Here is a 27,337-nt window from a genome sequence, read left to right as displayed (position 1 = left end):
AAAGGCCCCTGGGGAAATCTAGGCATGTTAGGACACAGGATTTAAGAAAGCAGGGAATGAAAGCTATGCAATGCTGCTCCTTACTCAGCCTCTGTGCTTCTGTGTTTCCTCTGGATGGAACATCTGTCAGAAGGCAAGCAAAGGCACCACTCAGCCATGCTGAGCTTCAGAGACTGATCCAGAGATCACCAAGATTATCTCTATCAGCCTCTCAAGTTGGCCAAATCTTTTTACCCCTTAGTGCTTTTTAGATGCTTCCGTCAAATCAACATTTCTGATATCACTTTTTGAAAGCACACTCCAGCTTAGTTCCTAAGGTTAAAAGTTCTTTAATTGTTGAGTGTTCATCCAGTTTTGGGGGTTTCCTCAGCACAAGCGTCTTGTTAACCTGTCCCAAGACACAACAAACTCTTACATGCTTTAGAATTAAGAAATATATGGGGAGGAATTTGTGACCATAAACCAGTGGTGGGATTCAAAATTTTTTACTACTGGTTCTGTGTGGCATGGCTTGGTGGGTGCGGCAGGGGAAGGATACTGTAAAATCTCCATTCCGGCCCCACTCCAGGGGGAAGGTTACTACTGGTTCTTTGAACTACTCAAAATCCCCACTACCGGTTCTCCAGAACTGATCAGAACCTGCTGAATACCACCTCTGCCAAAAACCACTAAAACCAGAAATTGTGTGATCTTATTCAAAATGTGACTGGATGTGCTTCTGTCCAAATTGTGTGATCTTACTCACACAATTGGACAGAAGTACAAATACATACTGTACATAGAGAAATACCAATTTTGCCATTATTTGGCTTATAGTGTCTTCTAGCACCGTCCAGTCATATTTTGAAGAGATCTGAAGCCTATTCTTATTAAAGCTACATTGGCCCAATAGTTGGAAAGCTCTGAAAAGTCTTACAAATCACTACTGGAGATCCTGTAATAAGCAGGGAGAGATGATAGATACAGTGACACTATTCCTGTATCCTATAATACCCTATAATATTGACATTGACATTTTTCCCATCCCTTATTCCTAAAGCATTTCAAGTTTTTCCAGCTTATTATTTATAGGTCAGATAGCTGAAGCCCATGATCAGGGCCACAGGAAAAGAAAGGGACAGCCCTGAAGGCCAAACATCTGTCCAACATTCCTCTTGCAAAAAAGCAGCACCACCGATTTCTTTCTTCTGATCAGAGAGAACATCTCCAGATAGATCATTCCAATCTATTCTAGTCCCTGTTGTTGCTGGGTACACTTGCTGAATGTAACAGAGAATGCTTAAAGATTCCCTACAGACTTCACCCTTGCCATTCCAGGTTGGGCAATTTGAGGCAAGATACTCCATTTTTATGATACCTGGGTCTGATCCAAAGATCATGGCAGCCTGTTTTCAAATGGAGTCTGCTTGACAGAACCTTGTTCCCTTCCCAGACAGAGGCCCCACTCAGTTTTTGCACAGAAAAGCAGCCATAAAGTCCAGGCCAGCAGGAAGGCTGGGCTGGTTCCAGCTTGGGGGTTGTGGGATGTTACTTCAGCTACAGCTGTAAATATTTGCTGGGAACCTAAAATCTGGGTCAACAATTTCAGAGTTGAGCCAGTGACTCATACCCTGAAGCAACAGGGTGACTCAAGCTATAGCCCCAAGGACTTGGGGGTGGGGGTGGAGCAGAGAAGGGGAGAAGAACAGCCACAATGAACCCTAGAGAGTAACCCTTCATCCTTTCTCCATTCTGACCAAAGTTATGTGCTTCTCTGAGAACATGGTTCTTTATAGACTCCTACAACTCTATAAGAGATGTGAGTATGGTCACAGTTGGAAAGGAAAACAAAAAAAACCAGCATCCTAAAGAAGGGGCCATGGAAACTATACCATACGGCAAAGTTTGCCACTTCAAGCAGTAAGTGGTGGATGCCCTAAGAATGACAGATGGGAACCAACAGAATTGATGGTAGTTAAACAAACCCCTAGGACAGGGATGGGTAATCTGGTCCTCTGGTAGCTGCTAACGTGGCTCTCACCAAAATGAAAGATTGCAAAAGTGAAGGGAATGGTTTCTCAACAGATTGTATCCTGTGTACAAAACGGATGGGGCTGGTGTAAGGAATCAAGCCCATTACAATAGTTGTGGCAAAATACTTTGTCACTCATCTAAGAAAATGGGAGGGAAGAGGAATAGAAGTCAGAGAGATGCTTGTAATTTTTTTTTTTTAAAGACATAAGCTAAGTAGGAAGGTGGTTACATATGTGATACTTTAAAATTTAGAAAAAGTATGAAATAGATTAAGTCTCTCTTGGTTTGTTTGATTACTCTGATCTTTGAGTAAACATATGTCAGGGGAAAAGGAATGGAATAAAATTTGAAAGAAATAAAAAATGCAGGTTGCTATAGTTCATTCCATGGTCTTCTCTCTCAGAGTACTGTAATACAGTCAAGCAAATGAACCATATTCATATGGCATATTAAGGTGATGGCTGGCTTCTCACATCACGTTGATCTACAAGCTATCCAGCTCCATTGAAGCCTAGTCTACCCTGTGGTTGTCAGAGTTGATACAATCTATGTACAGACTGTTCCTTAAGGCACTTGGTCAAAGAGACTGTCCATATTCTTGGCTACAATTGTCCTGGAGAGGCTGAGCCTGCACTTCTGCAACCATATGTTTAGGAATCAACATCACTCAGTTCAGTGGAATTCCCTTCTGAGAACAGCAGACATGCAAGATAAAGGAAAGCAAACATAACTTGGGTCAGATATTTATTAAGTACGTTATTTTATTTTCCCCTGGACACATCAAAACAGAGATTTTTATTTCAATGAGGCAATCTTCCAAGAAGGCCAAAGAGGACATGAGAGTCAAAGAATGAGAGTTTAGTTTGCCCAAGCCAAGACATAAGCTCTTCAGAACTTGGATTTGGGGGGTGGGGAGGAAGACAGGCAGATTTTAAATAATTAATGGCATTTAACAAACAGTCCTCCTCCCAACTGGTTGATTTTTCCAGCTCTGACAGACAGAATCTGATCGCAGCCAAGAGGGTCAGTTAAACCTCTGGCAAGGAAGCTAGAATCATTATTGGTATATATTGCCATCTAGTGAGGACAAAAGTGCTTGGAAGAAACACTGTAGGGAGACATGCACCTATGTGATCCTGAAAGCTATTCAAGAAGATGGTTCTCAGTGCCTCCAATGGGTGTTTCAGTTCAAAGAAAATGCATCCAGGTCAACCCTTTGAATGAAATCCTCAGATCAGATTGGTTTGAGGCCTCTCATGCAAACAGCTAACTCAGAATCAAGCCCAAAGAAATTTAGAGTTAATTTGGAGATCGGCTGGCTTTTCAGGGTTGGTTTGATAAAATTGGGGCAGAGGTGGAGATAATAAGCTGGTATGATGAAACCGACATAAATAGCCACTCTTGGATTGTATTTGTTTAATGTCTTCCACAATTTCGTGACCATTTATAATAGCTGCAAGCAACACAAGCATATAAATAAAGTTCATGGTAGGAACAAAAATATATAAACTTCTATAAACAGCATAAAAATAAAATTGGATGTCTCCTCACCACAGACCTTCTAAAACAACTAAGTTTCAAGAATTATTCTTGAATTCTTTTTAAGAATTATTAGGGGCCAATTCAATTCCTAAGCTGTGAGAGAAAAGCGGGGAGGGGGCAGGCTTAGGGACACTTTCCCATAAATAGGTGCTGCAATTAAGAAGTAGTGCCTGTGAGGTACTTACCACTACCAACTTACCTCATGAAATACATCACCTTAGTGAACCCGATCTGTAGTTTGTGTGATCCACTGGATTTTAAACTGTTGAGCTTTTAAACAATTTTTGAACATGAGTAGAACATTTTCCGCATTGGTTCAACCCAATTTGAAATTCTTAAAAGTTACCTGCCTAAATCTTTTCAAGGGTATAATGTCCTCTGATAGAGTCTACAAGTTGAATATGTCTCTTTTATAGTTTATGGCAAGCCAACTTTGGAATATTTTATATGCTGTATTTTAATCTCAAATATGAACTGAACCCTTTACATCTTTAGGCACTTTAACTCCAGTGGTTGGATTCAAATGTTTTTACTACCGGTTCTGTGGGCGTAGCTTGGTGGGCATGGCAGGGGAAGGATACTGTAAAATCCCAAGTCAGAGGTGGTATTTGCCGATTCTCTGAACTACTCAAAATTTCCGCTACCAGTTCTTCAGAACTGGTCAGAACCTGCTGAATACCACCTCTGCTCTGTAGCAGGCCTCTTCTGTTAGTCCAAGTGGGAAGGGCTAGTGCCATTGGAGTGAGGTGGTTTCTCAGACACCCTGGATCCATGCCAGGAAAAAAAATCAATTTTGAGAAAGGATAAATGGAAATGTTGCTTAGGAATTGGACTCAAATTTTACATCACATAAAGCATGTCCACCAAAGGATTTTTAAATAATGTCAGTTCTTGGTTAATTAAATCAATTTACCTACATATAACAAACTCTCCCAACTTTATTGACCCAATATAAAGCCCACAGAATATTCAATATTTAACTATTATGGAGTTCTTAAAATATGGCTAACATTATGATGGTTTCAGTAAGTATGAGTAACAATCCAATTAAACTGTAGAATTAAGAGTAAGGGCAGATAAAACAAACTGACTATAATAAATTTTAAATTAAATATTGCATGGTGGAATTCAATAGGATTTGGTCTCAGATTTTCTTGGACTGGGTAGGCCTATCCGTTCAAATCCAACTCCTTTTAACTGATGGGGGAGTTGGATTTGCTTGCAATACATTAACTTTGAGCAGAACTGAAGAAAGAAAAAAGAGTTAACAATAATGGTAAAAATGATATACAGATCCAAAAAAAGAGAGGGAGATCCGAATGGTTCTGGAGAAGCTTGTTTCCTTCTATGAGAGAGCCTTTTGGCAGAGAAAATAAGAGAATTAAAAATAGAAAATAAAGCAGTGCGAGTACAGAAATGCACATCAAGGGGATTAGGTGATATTTAGGGAGACACCAGTCTAAAAACAAAACTCCTTCACAGAAAAAAAGAAGAGGGGTTCAAAAGTTTATTCATAGTAAAGTCTCTCTGGACCAGTCAAAAACGAGCTGAAGCACAACAAGGACTTGGAACAAGGCCACCAAAACAAGCAAGGTCCCTTTTTCTTATTTCTTGCCTGGAACCAGTCTGCTATAATTTGGCTTTCGCGCTGAAGCTTCTCTTCATTTCTATCCTAGCAGGCCTTCATAAGTCTCTGGAAGGAAGTCCAGAGGCTTGTCCTTCAGGAGCAGGAAGCAGCTCTACATGAGGAAAGGTCAGAGTACTTCTCTCTGCCTTTCTCTCCTTGCCTTGGACTGTATGGCTTCTCACGGTACTGTAGGGTTGCTCCTTTCAGGGTTAGTCCCTCTGTGTTTCCCTGGATGGGCAAGGAAGAGAAAATATGGGCAGAGGTCTCCAAACTTGGCAACTTTAAGACTTGTGGACTTCAACTCTCAGAATTCTCCAGCCAGCATAGCTTGGGGACCCCTGATATAAGGGTTCAGGCAGCTCTTTTTATTTGGCTAGGAATGCCAGGTCAGGTAAACACAGGAGGGAGGTGAATCACAAACCACTGACCTGGGGTGACTACAGTTCTGAAGGAGCAAGAAAGGAAGCAAATCTTAATATACACTGGGATTGGTTTTGCCTTATTGAAACAACTAGGCCTTTTGGAACAATGAGATTCAAACTCGCAGATTCAAACTCCCAGAAAATATAACTTCAGCAACAGAGTTTCTGAATGCTCTACTGACTCCATTGTTATGGCCTCAACCCCTCACAGCTTCAACCTCAAACTGTCTACCATGGACCTCACCGCATTCCTAAGAGGTCCTTAAAGGGGCCATGCATAAGCGCACCAACGTGCCTACCGTCCCTGTCTTACTGTCCCCATTTATCTGTATTTACTTCCTTTGTTCGTGTTTATGTTCATACTTATACTTATCTTATACATGTTTGACAAACAAACAACAAACAAATAAATAGAGTGGAAAGAAAGGCAAGATGGTGGTGGTATCAGTTTAGGAAACTGGCCTGAGAAAACTAAGAAGCAACTGGAAGGAGCTGTTCTACCCAAAGAAGAAAGCAGCACCCTCCACCCAAATGCTGGGACCTAAGATTTTCTTGTTAAGATTTCAGAAGTTCTTTGCCTTTGACTCCTTCCCACGGCTGAGCCATTGCCCACTTTCTGGGCTGAAAGAGTGTGACTGGCCCAAGGTCACCTTGATGGCTTTTTAGCTAAGATGGGACTTGAACTCATCGTCTCCTGCTTTCTAGCCTGATACCTTAGCCCCATGATGGCGAACCTGTGGCCCACCCAGAGCCATTTGTGCCAGCACGTGAGCTGCAGACAAACTTACCTCACTGAGCATGTGTGTGCCTCACAGCTGATTTTTGGCTGGTTTGAGGCCTATTTCGGCCTCCCAGAGGCTTGAGGAGGGCTTCTGCAGACTTTGCAGGCTGAAAACTAGGCCCGTTTCATCACTTCCTGTTTTTCTGAAAATACCGGAAGTGATGAAACGGCCTAGTTTTGGCCTGCAAAGCCTGCAGAAGCCCTCCTCAAGCCTCTGGGAGGCCAAAAGGCTTCAAACCGCCAAAAATCAGGTGTGAGGCACAGTGCAGGTAAGAGGGCAGCGGTGGGTGGGGATTGTGCATGCATATGTGGGGGGGTGGCGCACATTGCCTTCCGGGTGTTGGCACACGAGCGTGCAAGTGCGCACATGATTTTTGGCACAGGAGCCCAAAAAGCCACCACTGTCTTAGCCACTACACCCCAATTTGGCAATAAAATAATCAATTTACACTGGTATAATTTCAGGCTGTTTCTCTTGTTTCCGCCCTTAAAAGACACCCCAAAGCAATGTAAACATTTTTCGTCATGCCTTTCTGGGAATGTCCTGGTGTCACTATATAGTTACCTGGATCCCTCCAAAAATAAAAATAAATCCCAAGCCTGATTTGTAACCTGATTCCCTCAGAACTTAACCACTTCTGGCAAGATCCCTAATATTTTGCAAATTGCTACAGTATCTCAATTACTTGACTCTCCATTGTTTCAAATACACTTCCATTCCTCCATTGAAAATATTAATGAAGCCACTTCGAACACTTCAGATACGAACACAACTGTTTGAGTCAATTTTATGCTTGGTCTGTTCCTCTTACGAATCTGTTAGATAATACTGATGCTAAGAAGAAATTGTTTATCTTCTGGTTATGTCTACTTACTACTTACTACAAAAATCCAGATGACTGCTATATGTCAACAGAGCAATGTAACAGAAAATCTTTAACTCCTTGCTGTCACTTAGTAGCTATCTAGATTTTTGCAGTACGGAGCTGAAACTCTACAATGTGTGCAATCATACACTTGCAAGGCTTAATCTTGTTTCAAAATAGGGAGAATAATGCCGCCATCCTAGCTTTCCAAAGACTGAGATGCCATCTGAGCCAGATCCAACATTTCCCACAATTTAACATATTGATCTAATGAACTTGGTACCAAATTTGTACCAAGTTCATTAGTATATGAATTAGGAGATAGCTAAAATGTAGCACTTGATTCAAGGAGTTCCATCTCCTTAGTGCATCCAATTTAATTTCTGGCAATCTTCTAAGCTTGCATTCAGAACTCTACTACAGAATCCCTATATAATAATGTCCATGTATGCACGATTTCCCAGGTGGAGCAAAAAAAGCCTAACAACCCATCATGTAAGGCAAATCCGTATTATTATCCCCAGATGGCACATGGAGGGAATTATAGAGTTGAGAAACTGTTGCCTCCTAGAGCAGGAGTCTCCAACCTTGGCCACTTTAAGACTTGTGGACTTTGCTGGCTGAGGAATTCTGGGAGTTGAAGTCCACAAGTCTTAAGGTGGCCAAGGTTGGAGACCCTGTCCTAGAGGCCACTGAGCTCTAGGCAGGTAACTGGAAATTTGACTCCCCGCCCCCCGTTTCTGTTGTTATTGTTGTTCAAATGTTGTCTTGACTATCATATTAACCTAAAGCCATTTTTCAATTGATACAATGTGGGAAAGACTTTGGGAAGATAAGGCCGCCTAGAGGGTATGGTCGGATAAGAGAGTGCATAGCAGCTATGCAGTTTCTTATCTGACTATTCCCAGAGTCTTTTGAGCCTGTGTCTTGTGGTCTTTCCCATATACACATTACAATCGGAGGATGGTAGTTTGTTTAAAACTTAATGATTAACAGTGCACACTGTGGCAGTTTATAATTCATTTAATATTTTTTCTCTCTCTTTAGTTTTTAGAGTTTCGCAGGTATTAGAGAGTAGGCTGCAATCGTGGCCCACCACTGCTCAGCAAACAGCTGAAAGGAATGAAGGAGATACTTTGGGAAAGGCCGATGCAGGTTGGGAGGGTTAATCATCTGCCTATAGGAGTTAGGCACTGCCTCCACCTTATCACCCTCTCAAGGCTTCAAGCTGATCCCTGGATCACATGTTGGATTTTACTGTTGCCTTTCCAGCCTGATCCTTTCAGGCACACTTCACTGCAGCTCAGCCATGGCCAAGGCAGTTCCACGCATTGTGCTGATCACCGGTTGCTCCTCGGGCATCGGGCTGTGCATGGCAGTGCAACTAGCACGGGATCCAGGAAGGCGATTTCACGGTGAGATCAGGGTATCTGAAAGAGGGTGGGGATGGGATAACTGAGATGCGATACTCAGAGGACTCTGGACACTCTGGTCTTTTTCTAGACGGGGTAAGTTAATGGAAAAACTGGACAGATTTTTCCGAAGGGGATTCCGGAACTAGAGGTTGGGAGTGATAGCTAATTGGGAGAACTAAAAGAATGCAGCCTGGCCCCATCAGTTCCCTTGACTCACTGTGTAAGCTTTCTTACACAGGGTTCTGCGTAACATCTGGTCTGTTTCCCCAATGCCCATCATGGCACCTTTGCATCCAGTGAGCTTTCAGCTCTTCCTTGTCAACTCGGCCCAAAACCGTTTTGTCCAAAGTTACCCCAAAGTCAGGAGGCCACTTGAATCCCAATATTATATTCTGTCTACTTTTGGTTCTTGCATCCTTGCCTTTTGGACTACTTTGCATGCTGTTGGGTCTCCGGCTGCATGGGCTCTTCATTCCCCCATTCTTTTCCCTGTCTCCATCGTGTCACATTAACTGCCCTTTGCTCAACCAACTGGCTGGGTGTGGATGCAGACTATTTCTAAAGGCTGCTTGCGTAACCAAGCTCAGATGCCAGGGGACTCAGGAATGGTAAGAATGTCAATCAATGCCAACAATTCTCTCTCTCCTCCAACCTTCTATTCCGGTTCTGCCTTTCTTTCTCCGTCTGCTATAGGAGATGGCCTTTTAGCAAAAAAAAGGGGTGATCACGAACATACTGAGTCCAATGGGCATCAGGGCTATAGAAAAGGCTATATGCCTAACACAAGGATTCCTTGGGGAAGTTACATTTGTACCTTAGGTTCCCTTTGCACATATGTGCTAGTTTGTTTCCGGCTATAGGGGGGCAGTGCTCATTTCTGTTACAAAGCCAAAGAACCAGCACTGTCTGAAGACATCATGTGGCCGGCATGACTAAACACCGAAGGCGCATGAAACACGGTTACCTTCCCACCAAAGTGGTTCCTATTTTTCTACTTGCATTTTTACATGCTTTTGAACTGCTAGGTTGGCAGAAGCTGGGACAAGTAAGGGGAGCTCACTCTGTTACATGGTGCTAGGGATTCGAACCGCCAAACTGCCAACCTTTCTGATCGACAAGCTCAGCGTCTTAGCCACTGAGCCACCATGTCCCCTACCTTATGTATCCCCAAAGTGTGCAGTGATAGAAAAGTTGAATGGATAACAACAGAGAGCATGCTGGATAGCAGTACATGCCATGTGGACAAATGTCTCAAGGATTTCTTGGAAGGGCTACTTTTTAATAAGAAAATAGCTACTGATGAATTGTTTATTACACTGTCCATGCTCTTCACAACCGATTCTCTCTCCTCTGCCTACAACACACACACACACACACACCCCACATGTACAGAGTTCACCCTCAAAGAGGAGATTAGACACAGAGGGATTTGGCATCATGACCCTTAAGAAGCTTACAAAGCATGAATCCTCAATTACCCTGCTGAACCCTGGCCAAGAGCCAGCCTTCCCTCCTTTGAGCAGCCCTTCTGGACGTTGGATGGCTGATACAGTCTGTTGCACAACAGAAGAGCCTGTCTGGGAGGGAGAGCTCTCTGAATACCAGCATCCCAGGCTGTCAGCTCCTTGTAGCTTCCTGTTCTTTGTTGCCATCTCCCCAAGAAAGTATTGAGGAGGTTTAACTTACAATACTGTGCTCAGGTGGATTATTACTGGTAGTCCTCGATTTACAACAACGTTTCTATTGCTAAATGAGACATTTGTTAAGTAAACTTTGCCTCATTTTACGACCTCCCTTGCCAGAGTTGTTAAGTGAAACATCCCAGCTATTAAGTTAGTTAAGGGAATCTGGCTTCCCCATTGACTTTGCTTGTCAGAAGGTCACAAAAGGTGACCCTGGGATACTGCAACTGGCATAAATATGAACCAGTTGCCAAGCACCTGAATTTTGATCATGTGACCGTAAGTCGTAAGTGTGAAAAATGATCACAAGTACTTTTTTCAGTGCCGTTTTAACTTTGAATGGCCACTTAAACAAACTGCTGAAGTCAGGGATTACCTGCATTTGTAATCATTCCACCAAAACTCTCCTTTGCACTTTCAAATACCAAGACGGGGTAGTTTGTAAACTGTGCCTCCTGGTAAGTAGGGAATTAGAAAGACAGAAAACAGACTGGCACACAATCTCAGTCAACATTTTTTTTAGTTAAGACCAGAGATGGCATTCAGCAGGTTCTGACCAGTTCTGGAGAACCGGTAGTGGGAATTTTGAGTAGTTCAGAGAACCGGCAAATACCCCCTGACTGGAGATTTTACAGTATCCCTCCCCTGCCATGCCCACCAAGCCATGCCCACAGAACCAGTAGTAAAAAAAATTTGAATCCCACCTATGGTTAAGACTATATAACTACGGAGACCTAAGAAAATGACTAGTATGCTGCATTCCATGCATGTTTTCAAGTCAAAGTTAAACCTATTCCAGGTTTCCAGTGCAATGGTTAATATATGCAAGGGTCCTGGGGCAATGTTTTCATCCTTGACCTCACTTTATTGTTACTACATTCTTCAAGTTATTTTAGGTATCTTAACAGATAAATAATTCTGACCTTCCTTGTATAAGTTTCTTGTCTTCCACTGTTCAACGTCTCAGCCTCCCGTCTATCCATGGAATGAGCAACTTACATTTAAGCTCTTTCTCCCTTCTAGTCATTGCCACAATGCGTGACCTGCGCAAAAAGGACAAGCTGGAGGTGGCAGCGGGGGACACACTCAACCAGACCCTCACCATTCGGCGCCTGGATGTCTGTAGTGATGAATCTGTAGCTGAATGCATTAACAGCCTTCCTGAGAAACAGCTGGATGTGTTAGGTAGGTGTTCTGGAGGAAAGGTTTTCTAAATAGGCTGCGGGTGGCTCACATTTATGATACAAAGCTAAGGGGAATTGTGCTTGATAATAAATTATTCTGATTAGTGGTGGGATTCAAAAAAAATTACTACTGGTTCTGGGGGCATGGCGTGGTGGCTGTGGCATGGTGGGCAAGGCATGGGAAGGTCACTGCAAAATCCCCATCCCCTCCCCACCTCACTAACCTGCTTTCCAGCTCTGTTCTCCTATGCAGAGCAACAAAAGAAGACCCAGCCCATCAGCTGGGACTCAGGAGGCAGAGAATAGATGGGGGAAGGGCCAGTCAGGGGTGGTGTTTGCTGGTTCTCCGAACTACTCAACATTTCCACTACCGGTTCTCCAGAACACGTCAGAACCGGCTGAATACCACCTCTGATTCTGATGCATGCAAGTTCCATCATTTCAGCGCAACTGCGCTACAGCACTCATATGCTATGTGTGTGAAAGGATGACAATGCGTCACAGCTATACATACTGGTGATCAGAACTACAATCTGTAGGTCACCAGGTTGAAAAGGGTTTCTCAACCTGAGCAACTTTAAGGCATGTGGATTTCAACTCCCAGAATTCCCCACCCAGTATGCATTCCGGGAGTTGAAATCCTCAATCTTTTTTTTTCTTTTTTTCAAATATATTTTTTTTTACTATGTACAGAAGGAGCAACAATTTCAATATCTATATAAATGGTGTGTTGTCTGGTTCTAGTTAGTTTAAGCAATAGTCATCGTCATTGCCATCCTGTTCATCTTAAAGTTGCTCAGGTTGAGAACAATTGCTTTGAGTATTGCACTGCATTAAAACCAGTTCTCACGAGGAAGGAAAGCTGGGGTGGGTTCTTCTGCCCAAATTCCTTCAAACTAAACAGCATCCCCAAATGTTTATTTGATGGGTTTTGCATTTCTGCCTTTCATAATTGTAGCTCAAACTCAGAGATCCTGGAGCTTTCCTTATTAGGCTTGAGTGAAGGGAGCGCTGGATTGGAAATTTCATAATTCCCCCTTCCTTCCTCTAAGGCTAAGCCTGATCTCTAATTCTTGTTCTCCCCTTCTGCCCTTGAGAATTGGCCTCTTCCCAGGGTCACTTGAGCCTTTTGGCTCCAAGGTGAGATGGAAGCGGTGTTAGATAACATTGGCTGTTATATATTTCTGACCATTTATTCCAAGTCTTTTACATATAATATTCACTATGCAATATACAGTTAGAGGGCCCAGAATCCTGTAATAACTTTAAAACAGATGTTTCAAAACATCTTTTTTCTTCACCTGCTTTTCGAGATCATGATGGTTTATGGCCAAGACAATATTAACTTTCCAAATACACAAAACAGATTTTATTGCGTGCATGCATGCAAACAAATTGCCAAATTCCAACTGAGTTCCACACTGGGAGTGAACTCTTGAGATACAATGTGTGCACTAAATTACTAGCATTGCATATTTCCAGTTGACTGTAGGAATAATGTTTTTGGGCGTCAGAATTAAAGCCATATTTTTTTTTATCACCAATCAACATAGATTGCACATAAATATGATGCAAAGTATGCTCATCCCGACAACCAAATTACTTCACGTAAAGTAGTTCACAGAACGCCCTAAAAAAGAAAGTAAGGAAAAGAGCATGGGTTCTGGAATTCTTTCTTTTTTTATGTAATACATTTTTTATTAATTTATCAAATACAAAGAGACATTTTAAAAGTAGAAAATTGGAGGGGGGAGGGAAAAAAAGAAAATGTGGAGTAAAGAAGGAAAAGGAAAGAAAAAGTCACCATCTTCCAACTCTCTTTAACACAATAGAAGATAATATTACAACCTCAACTTTTTACACCACAGTATAGTACTAGCCATTTCTATAGCAACCAATCTATCTAATCAGCGAAAACAAAATCAAAGTTTCATATATATTTTTCCTATTGCAAGCACAAAATCAATGTCCAAATAGAAACAAAATTAAAATGTATTCTCTTCTTTGGATAAAAGAGTCAATTTAATCTTCTCTGCTTCTCGGTTCTGGAATTCTTTCAAAACCCTGTATCACATGGGGCCACTGAGGGCTATTTCTTTCTCTTTAATATAGTTGCATGTGTTTGTGTGAATATATATATATTTCTGCACTCACCTTGAGTAGTTCCATGTGCTTGTATGTACACGTGCACAGGGAAACCCACGGAGAGTAACACATGTTCCACACCGAGGTGAAGAAGGGGGCTTAGAATGGAGCTATCAGCAGAGGTGGTATTCAGCAGGTTCTGACCAGTTCTGGAGAACCGGTAGCAGAAATTCTGAGTAGTTCAGAGAACCGGCAAACACCACCTCTGACTGGAGATTTTACAGTCTCCTTCCCCTGCCACGCCCACCAAGCCGCGCCCACAGAACCGGTAGTAAAAAAAATTGAATCCCACCACTGGACTACCAGTAAAAAACAATCATTGGCAGATGATGTGCACAGATAGGGCAGTCTCAGGCTCCTTTACATAATGTAATATTTTGTTGGGATGGAAAGAATAAAACCCCAGAATTAATATCGTTCTGAAGAATTGAATAACTTTTTTTATAATTGGATGCCTTTCGGACATGTGGACCACAAATCCCAACATTCAACATGGCCAATGCAAATTGTACTCCAAAGCATCTACAAGGTGTTGGAGTGGGAAGGCCTAAAACACTGGATTCTCTACAAACAGCCTTCCCCCCAAGTCGTAGAGGCAGTACAGCCCACCATTAGATTGCAGATTAGAGAGGCACAGGCAGCCATGAATTGCGGGAGGGAAAAAGCATCGGTATGGTCCTTCTTAAACTCCTGGAGGAAAGTCAGGAAATATATCCAACATTTAAAAAAAAAACCCATTCAATTACCTACTAAATTAACTGAAATAGATCTTCCCTCTTCTTTGGGGAATGTCTAGGCAATTCTCGTTTTGTTCTTTTAATTAGTTTTTATTCAATGTTGCATGGTTGACATTTTTCATTATTTTAAAGGAAACATAATTTAAAAGCGGAGTAGAGACTTCTTTCAAATGAGGTAAAAATGTCTCTGGAGGAAAAAAAGAGACGTGGATGGATGGGTGGGTGGACTTCAATTGAGAGATTGCAAATCCAGGCACTATGAAAATTCACAGTGTGAAGTCAAAACTTATGTTTTCATCTTTCTAGATCAGGGGTCAGCTTTGCTGGCTAGGGAATTCTGGGAGTTGAAGTCCTCCAGGCTTAAAGTTACCAAGGTTGGAGACCCCTGTACTAGATGTATAATTTGCAAAAACATTCAGAATTGACCTTGGAGAAGGTATGAGAAAGCCAGGTAGATGGTAGGTGGGTAGATAGGTAGATAGGTAGGTAGGTAGGTAGGAAGGAAGGAAGGAAGGAAGGAAGGAAGGAAGGAAGGAAGGAAGGAAGCCAGCCATTAGAGGGACTTAGAGAAGAGATTACACAGCCCATTGATAAAATGACATGTCCGCAGGACGATATCCTGTGGCCCCCACCGTGATATGAAAGTATAATATTAGTGCGGCCCGCAGGGAATGGACCTCTGAAGGAAGTCTCGCCCGCCGTTCCTCGTCGTGGCTTCTTCTCCACCCTGAACTTTAACAAGTCCAAGTACAGGTCCAGACTTACTGATCATCATCTTCAAGCCATACTGAGGGTCTCAAGTGCCTCCTCTCTCAAGCCAAATGTGGCTCAAATATGTGAGAGGAAGCGTTGTCAAGTCTCTGGCAGCAAGGAGTAAGCTGGAGAAGCCATGTTCTGAGGAACTGTTCATGATCTTCATTCAATGTTCCATTCATGTGTTCAGGACAGTTCATGTATTGGAGAAATCATTAACTGTTGATGACATTTGAGGATATTTTTTTAACAACATTTTTGTGGAATCCTTATGCGGCCCAGCCTCACCCAGACTCTGCCTCCAGCGGCCCCCAGGTAAATTGAGTTTGAGACCCCTGCATTAGAGGGACTTAGAGAAGAGATTACACAGCCCATTGATAAAATGACATGTCAGAAAAATAGTCAAAATAATAACCCCATTTTGATTTTTTTTAGTATAAAATGCAGCAGAGAGAATTTTCAAGACTTAATATTAATGTTAGTATGCCTACAGCAATAAAGCAGCATTTATGGAATCCCTGCAATGTAGCTTCTTGACCTACGTATCTCAAAGGGCTGACTATTTCAGTCCTAACCCAGCACTTTGGCCATACTTGTGACAACTAGTCTTCTGTTGCATTGGCTAGGCCCAACCACTGAGTTGCTTCCACAAAACAGTCACTTTGCTTTCCTATTGAGGAAAACCACCCTTTTGATAGGAAAAGCAGATGAATCCCTTTCATCAAAGAAATAAGAGCTGTTCCTAAAGTACTTGAATGAAGGAGCAGGAAAAAAGGAATCTGGATAAAGAGCAACAGAACCCAAAGCAGAAACAAAATGGCGGTCTCCATAGAGGACATTGCTGCAGGAGTGCAAGATACTACAGAGTTAAGAGGATTAGTAGAGAGTAATGTTTTAAATTGGTGGGATTTGTGTTTCTCAGTGAACAATGCCGGTGTGGGGCTCATTGGGCCCCTGGAAACCATCAGCATCGATGCCATGAAACACATCTTTGAGACCAACTTCTTTGGTGCCGTCCGCATGATCAAGGCTGTGCTTCCTGCAATGAAACAGCATCAGAAAGGGCACATTGTGGTCATCAGCAGTGTCATGGGATTGCAAGGTATGAACAGTGCACCTGGCTTGCGGGTGGGCAGTGGCGGTAAAGAGAAAGCAAAGCCCTTATTCTAAATCAATGCCTCTATAAAGCCGTGTCCTAGCTCCCTAGATGTTATGGATTTAAAGATTGTTATGGATATACAGATTTCATAGTCTCTTGTGAGATCATATTCCGCACCTCACATCCCAACTTTCAACATCAGGGATCAAATACATTCATTAAAAATATTCTGAACAACTCCAATTTTCACATTTGCAGCTCCTCTTACATTGGCAAATGAGGCTCTGTGTGTGTCAAGATAATACACAATTCTGGCTTTACTTGACTATAAGTTTCCTTCTGTCCCTCATTACAAAATACCTGATTTATATAGGCTGTAATATATACCTCCCATTTCAGGATCTCAATCCCCAACCATTCAATCAGCCATCCTCACATTTTTATTTGAGTGCAAAATTCTTGTTTTAAACAGCTTCAATTTTCCCCTGTTTTCTCATAGACTTCAGCCTTCTAATTTCCCTCCATACAGACTTACCACATGGAATGGAAGTGGAAGCCCATCACTTCTGGAAGACACTGGACCGATTTTTAAGCAATTCAGTGGAAACCTAACATGCTACCAAACCAAAGCACTTTCAAGGTTCATCTTGATTTCCGAGTATGCGCTTGGATTCTGTATTTATTTCAGAGGCACTCTCTGAAAAATTAAAAAAACAACAACAGAACGGCTGAAAATTAGTCCTTTATCTGCATATGTGCCCATTTGCTCTTTAAAAAGTGGCAAATTGAAGTAATCTGGAAATTAGAGGGACCCCCCATTTGCCCTTGGTAAAAAGATGCTTAGTAACCATCTACTCCCATTGTTTTTCTGAGCAGGCCCATGGCGTTTTTTCCAATTCTGTCCACTTTTCTAAAGCAGTGAAGGACTTTTGAAAAATATAAGAATAGATGGAACAAACCGAAAACTTACATTACCCTTCTGCTTCCTTGCCAGGTATCCCTTTCAACGATGTCTATGCTGCCTCCAAGTTTGCCATCGAGGGTTTCTGTGAAAGCCTTGCTGTGCAGCTTCTCAAATTCAATATCTTGTGAGTGAAACAGAGCCAATCCAGCCACTTTGAGGAGAGAGGTGGCAATCAAAAATAGGAGAAAGTGGGGGGGGGTGTCAGTAAGATCCTGGAGGGCAGGCAGAATTGGAGAGCCCCCCTAGCTTCTGTCCCTCTAGACTAGAGCAAGGCTGTGTCATTGAGGGCCGCATGAGGGTTGTGTTTGATCTTGGAGGGCTGGAGTGGGCGTGGCCAGCTTGACATCACTCATGTCGGGGGCGCCTGTGGCGGCCCGAGCGCACTGCCAGCGGAAATGGGCTCCCAACCTCCATTTTCAGCTGGGATGGCCTCCTGCAACCTTCTGCCAGCGAAAATGGAGATCGGGAGGTCTGGTCCTTCGCTGTTTCCAGAGCAGCCCTATGGGCCAGATCTAAGCACCCCATGGGAAAGATCCAGCCCGCAGGCCTTGAGTTTGACACCCCTACCCTAAAGTCATTTGGTGCTCCCAGGTGGAGTGATGGAAGCTACTCAGCATCTTCTGAACTGAAATCAGTTTCTCCATATATAGACAGAATTGAGAAGGGAGGGGGCCTTGGGCTCTGAATCCAAGGAAGGAGTCCTCTTTGGTTTTATTTTCTACTCTAAGTACCAAGCGGGGAGAACCTGTACAACAGGCAGAAAAGCAGATTGGGAGAAGAATAGAATAGAATAGAATAGAATAGAATAGAATAGAATAGAATAGAATAGAATAGAATAGAATAGAATAGAATAGAATAAAATAGAATAGAATAGAATTCTTTATTGGCCAAGTGTGATTGGACACACAAGGAATTTGCCTTGGTGCAAATGTTCTCAGTATACATAAAAGAAAAGATACATTCATCAAGAGTCAAGAATCATCAGGTACAACACTTACTAATAGTCATAAAGTACAATAAGCAATCAAATCATACTAGGAACCAGTTAATAAAAATCATTAGGATACAAAGCAATTTAATGTCAGAGGCTACCCCTTTCCAGGCACTTTACATTACCATAAAGCAAACATTATGTGGGCACCTGCATATTATTTAGCCTCATGTGCATCTGGGTTCTTATATTCATGCTCAACAACATTTTCAGTTTCAGCAGAAATAGCACAAAATCATAAAAGAAGGAAAAATGAAAAAACAATAAAGACTCTTGAGATCTCTCATGATAGGATGGAAATCTTTCAAGAGATGCTCTTCTGAAAGTTGGCCTTAAAAAAAAAATAGTACAGTATTTGAGTGGGGAATCATCAAAGGATGACATGGGTGCTTTGCTGCTGCATGAAAACAGGTATATATCCTAGCCACTATTTGTAAGAGCAATTGGGCCCATGCCTCTATTTTTATGCTCTCAAATATTAGCGAAGGAGATGATGATTTGCAGGCGCTCAGACATTAAAGCATTCCATGTTCCTGACTAGTAATATTAGCAATAATCAATGATGCTTTTAAATTAGTTAATGATGTCCCAATTCTGATGCCGACATTTCATATCTGATGTTCCTAATACGGTACATATTTTTTTTAAAATAGCTAAGGAAGCTCATAGACGATTTAGCCAATAATGTAATTGAAAATTAAACAGGCTTTAAGTGAAATCTATAAAATAGCAGCAGAAAACATGCTAGCACAGATTAGCACTTTTGAAACAGCACAAAACATGATTAATAACCTCACAACCAAGGCACCGTAAACATTTTCTTTATAATGAAAGCCTTTGCCATTCAGCAAAATGTGATAACCAAGGAGGATTTTCACAGCTGTGGAAAATCCTGTTTCTTCCTGGCCAAAGACAATTGGAACATTTTAGAACTCCTTTAGCTTTGGGCTTTTCCGGGGATACACAATGTGAGGCCCTAGGGCAGGTGTCTGCAACCTGTGGCTCTGGAGCCACATGCGGCTCTTTTGGCCCTCTGCTGCAGCTCCTGTCGGCTGATCCCACCACTGGCTGGCCCCTCCCCTCCCCGTCACTCCTCGCCTGGCCTGAGAAGGTAAGCGGGATGGTGGGGGATGGAGACTCATTCGATATTCCAGAGCAAGAGGTGACTGTGTGGGAGTGAGCGATGTAGAGTTGGCCATGCCCATCCAGTCACACTGGTTGTTAAATTATTAGCTCCCAGTGTTTTCTTTTCTGTGGGAAACGGGTCCAAATGGCTCTTTGAGTATTTAAGGTTGCAGACCCCTGCCCTAACGGGACGGGGAAGAACTTGTCAACATGGGAGCCATGACTATGTAGTTGAAGTCCCACCCTTTTTACAGCACACTGCACATAAAAAAGGAGCAAGGATTTGATTGCCTACTTGTGATTGCCCTCTTGGTGTATTTAATCCCACCCACCCCCCATGGGCACCCCTCTACTCATTCTTGGACAGTTCCAAGTATCAATACAACCTCCATCTAGCAGATATATCACAGCATCCAAATGCAAACCTTTCAAGGTAGGCCAGGTCAAGAAACAGGGATGGCAAGAATTCTGGGAAGGTTCTTTACTTTAGTCAGGGATGCTTTGTTTTGTTTGGGTGCCTTTAAGCCCTACTTTTGGCCACAGGTGTCTGCAGTTTTCTTGGCAACATTCTCAGAACTATAGGTTGGTCACACGGTTGTTGAGTGAATCTGGCTTCCCCATTGACTTTGCTTGTCAGAAGGTCGCAAAAGGGAACCACATGACCCAGAAACACTGCAACCATCAAACATGAGTCAGTTGCCAAGCATCTGAATTTTGATCATGTGACCATGGGGAAGCCGCAACAATTAGAAGTGTGAAAAACAGTCATGATTCACTTTTTTCAGTGCCTGTTGTAACTTTGGCCAATAAACAAACTGTTGTAAGTTGAGGACTACCTGTAGTTTGTCCTTGCCTCCTTCCTAGAGCTGAAAGAGAGAGAAACTGGCCCAGAGTCACCCAGCTGGCTTCATTCCTAAGGCAGGAACTGAACTTGTCCCTTGGTTTCCAACCTTTAACCACCATTCTCAGCTGGCTTCCAATGTAGTAAGAGTGTGATAAAATTTTAAAAGCCTGTTCAAGTTTCCCTCTATCTCATCTTTCTATTAAAGAACATCAAGACTATTTCGACTTCACATTTTGTGGTTCCCTCTCATTACTTTGTAAGGTTTCAGCAAAGGGGAATATTTGTCAGAATGGGACAACTTGCCATGGCCAACTCACTGCAGCCAATTCACAGCGTCCAACTTGCCATGGCCAACTCACCATGGAACAATTTAACAATTCTATTTAATTATTTACAATAAATGTAAAAATATTTTAATTTTTGCCATTCACATTTCATTCTGTCCCTCCTTTTTCATCCTTTAATGATTCTATTCCACCATTTCTTTGATATTAGTGTAACTCTTGTCCTGCAGCGAGTTGTCCTGTGGCGAGTTGGCCATGGAGAATTGTCATAGACCCAATATTTGTAGCTCGGGGTTGAAATCCTTGGTGCCCTCTGACATGTGTAAGGTTTCCTGCAATAGCTCACTCATTTCTTCCCAAAGATCAGCTCTAAATTCTATTACACCAAGTATTTTTGAAAGGCAGCTCTAGGAAGCCCGTGATGAAGGCAAATGGAAATTTTAGGCTGCACTCCACAGTTCCTTCTCCCCAGATGTGTTGCCCTTCCCGGGATTCCTTGCTTTGGCCATGTTAGCTAGGAATTCTGGGATTAGTAGTCTGAAGAGAGCAAAGATAGGGGGAAACTGACATGCCAAAGCTAGCAAAATCCCACCGTCTCACAAGATAAGATGCATACATATCCTGCATACAATCGTGTAAGTAAATATTAGGTATGCAGATTGCTCCCTAGATCATAAAACTCATAAATTATCATCCCCCAAAATCTGGTGGATTTAACATCTGCACTGTAAATCAGGGTAGTATACCCAATGTGCCTTGAAACAAGACCTTGTTGGATGTTTTTAGTATGAAATACAAATTTTGCACTGCCGTTGCAAGCCAACATTTGTTAATAATTTAAAAACGAAAATCTGTGCTTTAATTAAATTCAGAGTCACCATATTTCTTTTTCACATCCAAAGCCAAAGCTGGAAGAATTGGAGACGATGTAGTAAAGTACAAACGTTGGCATGAGTATTGTTATGAGTCTAAAGGAGTCATTTGGGGTTAAGCCTGTTGCAGCCAGCAAGAAAAATAAAGCTGAGAAAACATTAGTCTTAATTACTATTATTATAATGCCATGTTCTAAATTTGAATTTCAAAACATTATCAATGTGTAAAGGGGAAAAAAAAGAAAAACAACAAAAAGTATTTCTGGCACAAACTAGCTAAAACAAAGCAAGGGAGAGTTAAAACTTATATACCGAGCCAGTGATCAATAGCTGTGCTAGTTGGGGATAATAGTTGTTTCCAGCACATCTGGAAGTCAGTGAATTGGGGTATGATTGTGTAATCATACAAATGTGTGACTATAGCCACAATAACCTTATTCATGCTAGGTATTGGCCATAATCAGATATCCCATCAACCTGGAATTATTCAGAATTCTGGCTCAGTATGAATGAGCCATAGCCTGGTGCATTGCTGTTAAATTAAGCCCATTTGATTCCTCCAGCCAGCCAGAACTGCTAAGAAACTTGGGCTCTTCATTCAGGCTTTAACATGCTATCTAGCCTAAGACAACCCAGAAGCTAGTTTCCATCCTAAGAAGCCAAAATTGAAAGCCAAGAAGAAACCAGTAGACCGGAATGGCCAATTTTGAGGGGCAAAAAAGCAACGCACCTGAAGAGTCAACTTCAGAAGCAAGCAGGCTGGGACTGAAAGAATAGGGCAATTGAGCAGCAGGCTAGAAGAGTAGGCAAGGTCCTAAGCATCCAAAAATCAGCAGCTCTGCAAACCTGGGGCCAGATTGGCCTTACAGCATTGTCCCCTCAAGCCATGAGTGATCAGGGGTTGTTAAGGTTAACCTGGACTCATCTGTAGTTTTTTCATCCAACACAGCAGAGACAGGACCTCTGGGTTCCCAAGATAAATCTCCTGGATCTTGAAAACACAATGAATTTAACCCAAATCCCTGCAATGCATACTCAGCATTAACAGAGGAGCCTCAGTGGCACAGTGGTTAGAGTGCAGCACTGCAAGCTACTCCCACTGCAATTTGGCAGATCGAATCCTACCAGGCTCAAGGTTGACTCAGCCTTCCATCCTTCCGAGGTGGGTAAAATGAGGACCCAAATTGTTGGGAGCAAGAGGCTGACTCCATAAACCGCTTTGAGAGGGCTGTAAAGCACTATAAAGCGGTATATAAGTCTAAGTGCTATTGCTATTATCTGGAGACATCTCCTTCCATCCCTCCTTTCTGAGAAAAAAGTCCTTCTAAAAGAACACAGATTTAAGAAAATATTTGCAAGTAAGGAAAAAAAATATTTCATGGGGGAGTGGAAGGGCTCAGAGCAAAACAGGACTTACCCATTTGTCCCATAAATGTTATTTCATATTCACCAGAAATGCCATGCCTGTTCATGTCTTAGAAGTCCATTATGTGCTTTTGATAAATTAATAATAATTCAAAGACGCATTGGATCCTGTGTGTCTGTTCATAAAAGGTTTTCAGTGGGCCATTGCCCAACTTGCAACACTGGCAACGGACTCACTTTGCAATGAAATGAGACAGAATGATGCAAAATGTCCTGTGAAAAAGATACAACAGTGAAGAGCCTGACTGAAGAGGTCACGCAGAAGGACAACTCAAGAGGAAGAATGGGATAGATGTTCTAGATGTATAATTTTTATGCAAGTTAAAAGCTTTGGAAGTCCACAAAGAAAATAGGCCTTTCATAGGAGGGGTTTCCAGGATTGAGGGTGCGGGGTAGAGAACAGGGGAAAAGACTGATCCATCTGTGAAAATAATATATTGACCAATTCTGATATAATGGCCTTTGGGTCCAAATGCTAACTGGGTGTTGTTGTTTTGGATGATTTTCCTGTACAGCATCTCTCTGGTAGAGCCTGGCCCTATAAACACCGAATTTGAGATGAAGCTGATGGAGGAAGTGGCCAAGTCTCAGTTTCCAGGAGTTGATGCTGCCACTGTGCACTGCTTCAAGGAGGTCTACTTACCAGCCTCACATGAAATATTCACCACCATGGGCCAGTCCCCTGAGTTTGTGGCTAAGGTAGGAGCAGTCTCACAAGTGATGTGAGGGGCCTACAGAAGGAAAGTTCTTCTAGATTAGGGGCCTCCAAACTTGGCAACTTTAAGACTTGTGGACTTCAACTCCCAGAATTCCTCAGCCTGGCTGAGGAATTCTGGGAGTTGAAGTCCACAAGTCTTAAACTTGCCAAGTCTGGAGACTCCTGTTCTAGATAGATAGATCTTGCTTATCAAGTTCTGTTGGCATCATACAAAGCAGAATGCACCCTCTTCCAGTGATTTTTATTGGCAACAGTTTCTCCCTTCCCATTCTCATCTGCCTACCCTGTTATGCACCTAGTATTCCATGAATAGTTCTAGTAGGTGAGCTACCTCTAATCAACTTTTTGCCTGATCTTCCTGAATGACCTGTCTCACCCCACTTTCATGTCTGTTTTGATTGGCTCAGGCTCTTCAAGGGCTCAGCCAAAGGATATCTTTCCTAGTCCAATTAACCTAAGACCCTTTTAATTAGAAATTCAAGGGACTATCTTGGATATATCACAATATGCTTTGATCTTTCTGATTCCAGAAGAGAACATACAAATGTGTAAGTCAATCTCACATTTCGGGGACTATGGTTCTAACAGCAAGGAGGAAGCAGAAGAAAGGATGTCCACGATAGGGAATCTGCTTCACTAGTGGATGGTTTTAATGATAAAGTGGAGGAGAAATGATTTAAATGAATACTTTTTAAAATACACCAACTCATCAATCTCTTTCCAACTTGCTTTTTAACAGGCTGTGGTCAATGTCATTGCAAAAGAACGCCCACCATTCCGGACCCAGACAAACCCTCTGTACACACCATTGGTGGCCCTAAAGTATGCCGACACCTCCGGTGAACTGTCCGTCAGTGCCTATTACAACCTACTTTTTCGTTTCACCAGACTTTTCTACATCTGTACAAGCTTCCTCAAATGCATTACATGTCGGTGTTTTCGGCGCCAGATCACACCTACCTGAGACCAAGCAGAGAATGGCCTTGATGGTGGTGTATGCTCACTCCTCAAATGTCTTGCTAAAAACTACTAACCAGATTCATTTATGTGTATAAGAGATTTTACTAGGGACAAAGCCATTTTTGTTTTAAGGATAGTAAGTCCTGGTGATTGTGTAGTGTGGTGTCAGAGTGATGGGAGGTGGCAGATTAAGCAAGTTCTTCAGAGCCAGCAGGTTGATTCCACAGCAAAAATCAGAAGTCCAAATATCCTAATCATGGGGACAAACACTGGGAAGAAGAGCTCACAATTCATCATGCAATGGCAAATCATGTCACCTCCATTAAACGCAACTTATTAGCATAAATAGGAAAGTAAAAGCTACGAAATGCCTTGACTGGAAACCCTGGATGGACCAGCATTCACAATTTCCTCTGTGGTCCCTTTGCCAGTTTTGGCATACCTATTTTTAATGATTAACATGGTCACTGGGGTGGGCAATATTTTTTTTTCCTGATTAAATCCCCCAATTCAACTTTTCAAACAGCTAAAACGGCTAGTTAGCAAAATCACTGGATGACATAAGACTGACATTCTTTAGCCCAACTTTTTCTTTTTTAACCTTTGGAAGAGTTTGCAAGGGAGTTGCACTTGCCCATCTCTGGACTAGAATCAAGCTGACAGAAAAGTTGCTGATAATGTGCAAAGTTCTTCACTCCATTGGCTGTTCACTTGATTCTGATCCTCCCTGGTAACCTTTATGGATGTAAGGAAAATCATGCTGCTCTTTCCCAGACCTCTGTGTTTTGTTTTAAATAGCTATTATGAGCAGAGAAGATACCATTCCACAAGTGATGTTGCCAATTTTAATCTGAGCAACTGTCATCATTCTGAAATTTTATACAGAAAACAAAGTTAGAGAGGTAAGGATGACATATGTGTCTGATAAATCTGTTTTTTGGAATAGGGGGGTGGTCATTTGAATTATCTTTACTAGGTCCACCAGGAGGTGCTGTTTTGAGTTCTCTAGAACAGTGGTTGCCGACCAGTGGGCTGGGGACCATTGGTGGTCTACAAGAAAATTTTGGTGGTCCACAGAGAAATGTCCCCCCTCAAGCACTTTTCCCAAAGCAATTAATCCAGGCTATACGGGAACACAAAGGCTGCACCACCCACATGGCTCACCCACCCACTGGCCCCCACCCTCCAGCTGAGCACAAATCTTACCTTGAATAGAGCCACACAAGCTGGAACTGGAAGGTAAGATCAACGGCAGGGGAGGGAAATCCGCCCCAGGGTGGCTTGCTGACATGGGTGGGAAAGTCAGTCCCATATTCCAGAGCTGCAGTAGTCACAAGACTGGCCCTTTGGTCATCCCAGAGCATCTCCTCCAGTCCATGGCAAGCCGGTACACCTGGGCGGAGGAGCAGCTGTTACGGGATGACCAAAGGGCCAGTCCTATGACTACTGCAGCTCTGGAATATGGGACCGACTTTCCTACCAACATCAGCAAGCCACCATCAGTCAAAATTCATATTAGTAGTCCGCGGGATTTAAAATTATGAGTTTGGTGGTCCCTAAGGTCCAAAAGATTGGCAACCCCTGCCCTAGAAGTCTTTCAAAAGAGAGAAGCCATTAGGAAGAAACTGTCCCCTTGCTTTCGGGCCAGGAGTCTCCAAACTTGGCAGCTTTAAGACTGGTGGACTTCAACTCCCAGAACTGCCCAGCCAGCTTGACTAGCTGAGGAATTCTGGGAGTTGAAGTCCACAAATCTTCAAGTTGCCAAGTTTGGAGACCCTGCTTTAGGTTCTGCCTCACATGGAGAAGGGGTCTGGAGTGCTTGAAAGCCTGCACACAGTTTTGTGTCATGGTGATTGGCCCTAATCAAAATATTAACCAAGTAGCATTTTAGTCTTTTGAGTGCATGGGTACACAAATATCTCTCTGCTGGTAAGGTGCCTTCTAAGGTGGAGCTAACTACATTACCGTTACAGGGCTAGTTTCAGGTTTTTCTTTGGATTGTCTCCAGAACAGCAGAGCTCCATTCACTGCGAACACTCAAGACTTGCAAAAATATAGAGTAAAGGAAGGCAGACCTATTGCTGTTACATTTAAAACCTTCTTCCCTTGGGCCACTAGGTGGCAGCTCCTACATTTGAATACTCCAATCCAAGGGTCTTCACACTTGGCAAGTTTCAGACTTGTGGATTTCAACTCCCAGAATTCCTGAGCTAACATGACTGGAGGAGGAATTCTGGGAGTTGAAGTCCACAAATTTTAAAGTTGCCAAGTTGAAGACCCCAGCTCCAGTCCAAGGAACCAAAAAGGTGCCTTTAGCAGCTACAGCACTATAGTTTAACTCCCTTGCTCTCTTCACTGCTATACAGTACATTACCTGGCGCTTGCTTTTCTTCTTCCTTTTTCTTGTCACCTCCATCGGGTAATTCCAATAGCAGCTCTAAGTCCTTCCTCTTCTTCCTTTTTGGCGCTGTACTCAGGAATCTAGGCAGCCTCTGCTATGGCATCCGAAGCTGAAATTCAGAGCGAAAACAAGGATGAGAGGGTAGCATCCAGTCACACCTCTAAGCTAAGCGCTGTGTTTTTCCCAATGCAACAGCATTATTGGAAATAAATTTTGTAAAGAGTCCCTGGAGTCTGTTCATCTATGTCTTGACAACAAGCTAACTCTCTACAAGTTGAAAAAGAATGGGCAAAATTTGGAAGGAGTGGGGGAAGCCAACAAAAGACGGGTGAGATTTGAAAATGGGAGCCACATCGAGCCCATTTGCCTCGAATATTTGGTAAATTTGAAGCTGGAATCCAAGGACACGTGTCATCGCTTCCTTTTTTTCTGCTCCTAAAGCAGCCTTTTAGTAAAGATCCCGTTGCCTTCGCAAAGTACAGAAGCC

The 27,337-nt window shown here is 42.5% G+C and overlaps 1 protein-coding gene across 1 annotated transcript; it reads left to right on the top strand.

Annotated features, from left to right (window-relative positions):
* The first annotated feature begins 8,286 nt into the window (after positions 1-8,286).
* RDH8 (retinol dehydrogenase 8) lies at positions 8,287-25,579 on the top strand. The gene is made up of 6 exons (XM_026673855.2): positions 8,287-8,666; positions 11,372-11,533; positions 16,090-16,269; positions 17,261-17,354; positions 23,287-23,470; positions 24,229-25,579. The coding sequence occupies exons 1-6, from the start codon at positions 8,561-8,563 to the stop codon at positions 24,451-24,453; spliced, it is 951 nt and encodes a 316-aa protein (XP_026529640.1). The 5' UTR covers positions 8,287-8,560; the 3' UTR covers positions 24,454-25,579.
* The last annotated feature ends 1,758 nt before the right edge of the window (positions 25,580-27,337 follow it).

Source organism: Notechis scutatus, chromosome 2 (genome assembly GCF_049901735.1).
Source record: "Notechis scutatus isolate UNSWTSFEM ecotype Mainland chromosome 2, rNotScu1.2, whole genome shotgun sequence".
Lineage (NCBI taxonomy): Eukaryota > Metazoa > Chordata > Lepidosauria > Squamata > Elapidae > Notechis > Notechis scutatus.
The sequence above is the reverse complement of the archived record's forward strand: the minus strand, read 5'-3'. Positions and strand labels throughout refer to the sequence as shown.

Bases quoted from the DNA above. Each gene is read 5' to 3' on its own strand.
- RDH8 (XM_026673855.2), top strand. From the start codon at position 8,561: ATGGCCAAGGCAGTTCCACGCATTGTGCTGATCACCGGTTGCTCCTCG. The intron at 16,270-17,260 runs GTATGAACAGTG...CTTCCTTGCCAG, and splicing joins CAGTGTCATGGGATTGCAAG to GTATCCCTTTCAACGATGTC. The intron at 23,471-24,228 runs GTAGGAGCAGTC...GCTTTTTAACAG, and splicing joins CCCCTGAGTTTGTGGCTAAG to GCTGTGGTCAATGTCATTGC.